A 6,114-nucleotide genomic window follows, 5' to 3' on the forward strand; every position below is an offset into this window, starting at 1 on the left:
AAACCAGTTAAACCAACACTCACAAGGCATTTCTTCTTAAAAGGCAAAATATCAAAGGTGGAATTTTCCTTTCACTTCCCTCCCTTGTACCACACTCTCTCTCCCTCATAAATCCTGCAAGATAAATGACAAGCTTTTTGTTGTTGTTGAGATGTGTGAGTGTCCCTGTGTGCCACTGCACTTGTGACACAAGTGTGCAACTGCAAAGATAAACAGTGTCTGGCTGCATAAAGGCCTTTGAAGTACATGTTTTATATACCTTCCCTCCAAACATGGCTGCCGCGTTTGGCCTGACTCCACCAACACCAGGCCAGCGCCTTTAAAATAATACCAACCATCTATTCTACTGCAAACATCTAGCCGCTCCGCTTTAGGGCTCCCCAGAGGGGGAGGAGAGAGAGGGGAGGTAGAGGAAGGGGGAGGGGAGGAAGAGGAAGGGGAGGAGGTTAGAGGAGGGGGAGGGGAGGAGGGGGAGAGATGCAGCTGAATGTAAACGCCAGACTGTGATGAAGCAGGAAACATGATATCACATCCTGAGAAGACATGTGGGTACTACACCATGTGACTGCTGTGGGTACTACACCATGTGACTGCTGTGGGTACTACACCATGTGACTGCTGTGGGTACTACACCATGTGACTGCTGTGGGTACTACACCATGTGACTGCTGTGGGTACTACACCATGTGACTGCTGTGGGTACTACACCATGTGACTGCTGCGAGGGAGCTAACCTGTGTGTGGTTAGCTCCCAACTGCGAAGGGATTACTAAGCAGTTCAAATTTGCATTTCTGGGCATCGAAGTCGGCAAATCGCCGGCTAAACTCAGCGGTGAGAACACTGAGTTTTTCAGCAAACTGTGCGCATGGGAACACGGCGGTAGAGATCTGCACTTTTATGGATTGGCAGCAGGGAAAATGGCAAGGGTTTCCTTGCAGCATCTGATTCTCCCACAGGCAGTTTAGTTTTGAAGGCCCTCACTGCAGCGTACATGTCTGTGATGATGCGCTGTTTTCTACCTTTCTTTTCGCCATTTTTGGGAAGGGTTAGCTCGCTGACAGTTGGAGCGTCTATGTTGCTATGACTACTGTCACAGAGGAGAGAGCGTTTCTGGGTCCTGTCCTGATTGGCGCGCGAAAACAGCAGAGCATTATGGGAAGACAGCAGACCATTATGGGATTCGTAGTATTAGCGGTGAATGCGCTGTATAATACCGGCGGGCCAGCTCTAGTAGTAATTTGGTATTGTCTCGCGGGCCAAATATAATTACCTCGCGGGCCAGAGTTTGACACCCATGATTTAGATGGTCTGAGTGTTGGAGGAGGGGGGAGAGATGACCCTCTTCAGAACACAACTCAGAGGGGGAGGGGCCACACGCCACAGACAGTCCATCATCCCTCAGACACACACACACGGGCAAACACACACACACACACACGGGAAAACACACTCAAACACACACACACAGGCAAACACACACACACACGGGCAAACACACTCAGACACACACACACACGGGCAAACACACTCAGACACACACACACACGGGCAAACACACTCAAACACACACACACGGGCAAACACACTCAGACACACACACACACGGGCAAACACACACACACACACCCACACACGGGCAAACACACACACACACGGCAAACACACACACACACACACGGGCAAACACACTCAGACACACACACACACACACGGGCAAACACACACAGACACACACACACACACGGGCAAACACACACACACACGGGAAAACACACACACACACACACGGGCAAACACACTCAGACACACACACGGGCAAACACACTCAGAATGTCAAGCGGTCTCTGGGAGCAAATTGATGTGCATCTACTGTTCTGTGCTTTATAATAAACCCAGACCCACTGCATTAAATTACATGCTATCAAACAGAACGAGCTCTCAGCATCATAAAAGAGCTGCTTTGAAATGTCCCGTGGCACCGCATTGTCTGAGCTTCACTAATCACCTCGAGGCTCGCTCACACACACACACACACACACGCTCTCGCTGTCTGTGAGGACAGGCCTTCACACTTGTTCGCTCTGTGTGAGTAGAGGGCTCCACACTAGCATTGCCCACTCCCCCTGGTGTGACAGCCTGTCTCAGGAGGGCTAAGGAGGTTGTCTGGCCCACATCGTCCCATCAGACACATCTCACTGTGACCTCTCACCCTGCCCTGGAAGACACATCTCACTGTGACCTCTCACCCTGCCCTGGAAGACACATCTCACTGTGACCTCTCACCCTGCCCTGGAAGACACATCTCACTGTGACCTCTCACCCTGCCCTGGAAGACACATCTCACTGTGACCTCTCACCCTGCCCTGGAAGACACATCTCACTGTGACCTCTCACCCTGCCCTGGAAGCACCTTGGGCCTGGCGCAGGTTCAACTGATGACAAAATATATGTGTGTGTGTAAGAGTTAACCCCCCAGCCTTCGTACCTCGCCAGCCATTCAGGACATCCCAGCAGTGTGACTGAGCTGCACACAGCCCCAGATGAAACCATCCTACAGCTCCAAGAACAACTAACAGTACCTTCTATAAGAGACAGACCCAGTCTACAGGACGACAGCCAGAGTCTCATAGTCATCCCATATCATAGTAAACCCTTCACCGGACAGGAAAGAGAGACAGGGAGAGAGACACAGACTGGGACAGAGAAAACAGCCAAGAGAGAAAGTGAGATATGTGTAGACAGAAAGATATGGAGACAAAGACAGAGATTGGGGGAGGGAGGGAAAAGGGAAACCTGGAAAGAGAAAGAGAAAGCATGAGATTTGGAGGAGGGAGAGAAAAGATATAAGAGGTAGGGAAAGATAGGAGAGAAAGATAGGGGAGAGAGAGGGAGTGAGAGAGTGTGAGAGAGGGGGGGAGAGAGAGAGAGTGAGAGACAGAAAGCTGGGACAGGGGCCAGTATGAAGTGGCACAAGTTGGAGATTTGGCAGTGAGGAGGAGGGAGGGTAATGGTACACACATGGCTTCATGCTGGAGCCTCAACACAGTAACCATAGCCACATGCCGGGCCCTGGGGGAGTCATCAGCAGGACACAGCTGCACGCCGGCCAGAAGAATTCAATTAGCACCGCTGGCTACAGGCACCAGCTACACTGGCTAACGCTAGTAACAGTATTCTGATAGGTGCACTAGCCACACTGGCTAACGCTAGTAACAGTATTCTGATAGGTCCACTAGCCACACTGGCTAACGCTAGTAACAGTATTCTGATAGGTCCACTAGCCACACTGGCTAACGCTAGTAACAGTATTCTGCTAGTTGCACTAGCCACACTGGCTAACGCTAGTAACAGTATTCTGATAGGTGCACTAGCCACACTGGCTAACGCTAGTAACAGTATTCTGATAGGTGCACTAGCCACACTGGCTAACGCTAGTAACAGTATTCTGATAGGTGCACTAGCCACACTGGCTAACGCTAGTAACAGTATTCTGATAGGTGCACTAGCCACACTGGCTAACGCTAGTAACAGTATTCTGATAGGTGCACTAGCCACACTGGCTAATGCTAGTGCTAAAGTGCCCTGCTAGGCACACTAGCCACACTGGCTATTGCTAGTGCGTTAGTATTCCAACTACTGAAGTTGTTTCTCATCGTGCCTCTACATCAGTGTTTACATCTCGATTACCTGTAACTGAAGTTAGCATTAAAGCCAGCTAGCGAGAACTACTTACTCTTGAACAAATTCACCTCAATATACTACAGTGTCCTGTTTTTTTACTACAAGGCTTTTAACATTGACTGTTGAGATTGCGGATGCCTGACATAGCCTATACATTTTCTTTTGCCACATAAGTAAACCTTTTCCGTGCCCCAACACTGCTACACACACCTTCTAATAGACCTGGCTTGGGCACATACTACAGACAAGCAAAACTATACACACAGACACACACATGGCCCATAATCCAATGAAGCAAACATATCCAGCACATTGTGCCATGTAGCGGAGCTAGTAAACTAGTCTGTCAAGATTTGGGGCTACTTGTGTCCACATGGAGCAAATATGGGGGTAAATATGGGTGCTCTAGGGGCCCTCCCTCACCCTACACCTCCCCTCCTTGCCCCGCCCGCCTCCCTCCCTCCCCCAGTAATATCATAGTGAACTTTGTGTTGGCTGGCCTGCCAGTGACAGCATTGCAAGCAGGGCATGTAAATAATCCTGAGAAAATGAAGTGATACACTAATAAACAGTGGCCTTTGCCTCTTTCTCTCTCTCTTTCTTTCTCTCACACTCACTGCTGCAATTGTGCATTTAAACAAAGATTCACGATTATTCCAACTTTGTAACTTTCCTGAAAGTACTAAAACTCTTTGACACAGTCACAGGAGGTAGCGGAGGTAGTGGAGGTAGCGGAGGTAGTGGGCTAGCGGAGGTAGCGAGGTAGTGGAGGTAGTGGCTAGCGGAGGTAGTGGAGGTAGCGGAGGTAGTGGGCTAGCGGAGGTAGCGGGCTAGGGGAGGTAGCGGGCTAGGGGAGGTAGCGGGCTAGCGGAGGTAGCGGGCTAGCGGAGGTAGCGAGGTAGTGGAGGTAGTGGCTAGCGGAGGTAGTGGAGGTAGCGGGCTAGCGGAGGAAGTGGGCTAGTGGAGGTAGTGGGCTAACGGAGGTAGTGGAGGTAGCGGAGATAGCGGAGGTAGTGGGCTAGCGGAGGTAGTGGGCTAGCGGAGGTAGCGGAGGTAGTGGGCTAGCGGAGGGTAGCGGGCTAGCGGAGGTAGTGGGCTAGCGGAGGTAGTGGGCTAGCGGAGGTAGCGGGCTAGCGGAGGTAGTGGAGAGGATGGAGCAGGCTCACTACAAACTGGACGGGAGCGAGGGATGGAGGGGAGGAGGGATGGAGGAGGGGAGGAGGGGGGATGGAGGAGGGGAGGAGGGATGGAGGAAGGGAGGAGGAGGGGTGGAAAAGGGGAGGAGGAGGGATGGAAGAGGCAGATGAGGAAGGAGGTTACACAGGAGATAGAGCTTGAGAGAGAGATTTAAAGAGAAAAGTCAAAGAGGAGAGAAAGAGAGAGAGTGGGAGGAAGCACACCCAGGCTCAGTTGCCTGGAGAGAAAACTGCTCTACTGCTGACTCAGGACTCTCTTTGTTTGACAATGCTCCCTCTCTTTCTCACTCTCATTCACTCACTCCCTCTCCCTCCCTCTTGCTCCCTCCCTCCACATCTCTCTCTCTGGTGTGTAACCCCCCCTTCTCTCTCTCCTCTCTCTCTTTCTCTCTGGTGTGTAACCCCCCCCTCTCTCTCTCCTCTCTCTCTTTCTCTCTGGTGTGTAACCCCCCCCCTCTCTCTCCTCTCTCTCTTTCTCTCTGGTGTGTAACCCCCCACCTCTCTCTCTCCTCTCTCTCTTTCTCTCTGGTGTGTAACCCCCCCCCTCTCTCTCTCCTCTCTCTCTTTCTCTCTGGTGTGTAACCCCCCCCTCTCTCTCTCCTCTCTTTCTCTCTGGTGTGTAACCCCCCCCTCTCTCTCTCTCTCCTCTCTCTCTGGTGTGTAACCCCCTCCCTCTCTCTCTTTCTCTCTGGTGTGTAACCCCCCCCTCTCTCTCTCCTCTCTCTCTGGTGTGTAACCCCCCCTCTCTCTCTCCTCTCTCTCTTTCTCTCTGGTGTGTAACCCCCCCTCTCTCTCTCTCCTCTCTCTGGTGTGTAACCCCCTCCCTCTCTCTCTCCTCTCTCTCTGGTGTGTAACCCCCCCTCTCTCTCTCCTCTCTCTCCTCTCTCTCTGGTGTGTAACCCCCCTCTCTCTCTCCTCTCTCTCTTTCTCTCTGGTGTGTAACCCCCCCCCTCTCTCCTCTCTCTGTGTGTAACCCCCTCCCTCTCTCTCTCCTCTCTCTCTGGTGTGTAACCCCCCCTCTCTCTCTCCTCTCTCTCTGGTGTGTAACCCCCCTCTCTCTCTCCTCTCTCTCTTTCTCTCTGGTGTGTAACCCCCCCTCTCTCTCTCCTCTCTCTCTTCTCTCTGGTGTGTAACCCCCCCTCTCTCCCTCTCTCTCTGGTGTGTAACCCCTCCCCTCCTCTCTCCCCTCTCTCTCTGGTGGTAACCCCCCCCCCCTCTCTCTCTGGTGTGTAACCC

General features: G+C 52.0%; 1 protein-coding gene across 1 annotated transcript in view; it reads right to left on the reverse strand.

Annotated features, from left to right (window-relative positions):
• The window catches only part of ift80 (intraflagellar transport 80 homolog (Chlamydomonas)), a 21,182-nt gene that overhangs the window by 7,225 nt on the left and 7,843 nt on the right, over positions 1-6,114 (reverse strand). Inside the window, exon 8 of the mRNA XM_062473539.1 lies at positions 2,581-2,603. Within this exon, the coding sequence (XP_062329523.1) occupies positions 2,581-2,603 (23 nt within the window). The remainder of the gene's footprint in view (positions 1-2,580; positions 2,604-6,114) is intronic.

This window comes from Osmerus eperlanus, chromosome 11 (genome assembly GCF_963692335.1).
Source record: "Osmerus eperlanus chromosome 11, fOsmEpe2.1, whole genome shotgun sequence".
Lineage (NCBI taxonomy): Eukaryota > Metazoa > Chordata > Actinopteri > Osmeriformes > Osmeridae > Osmerus > Osmerus eperlanus.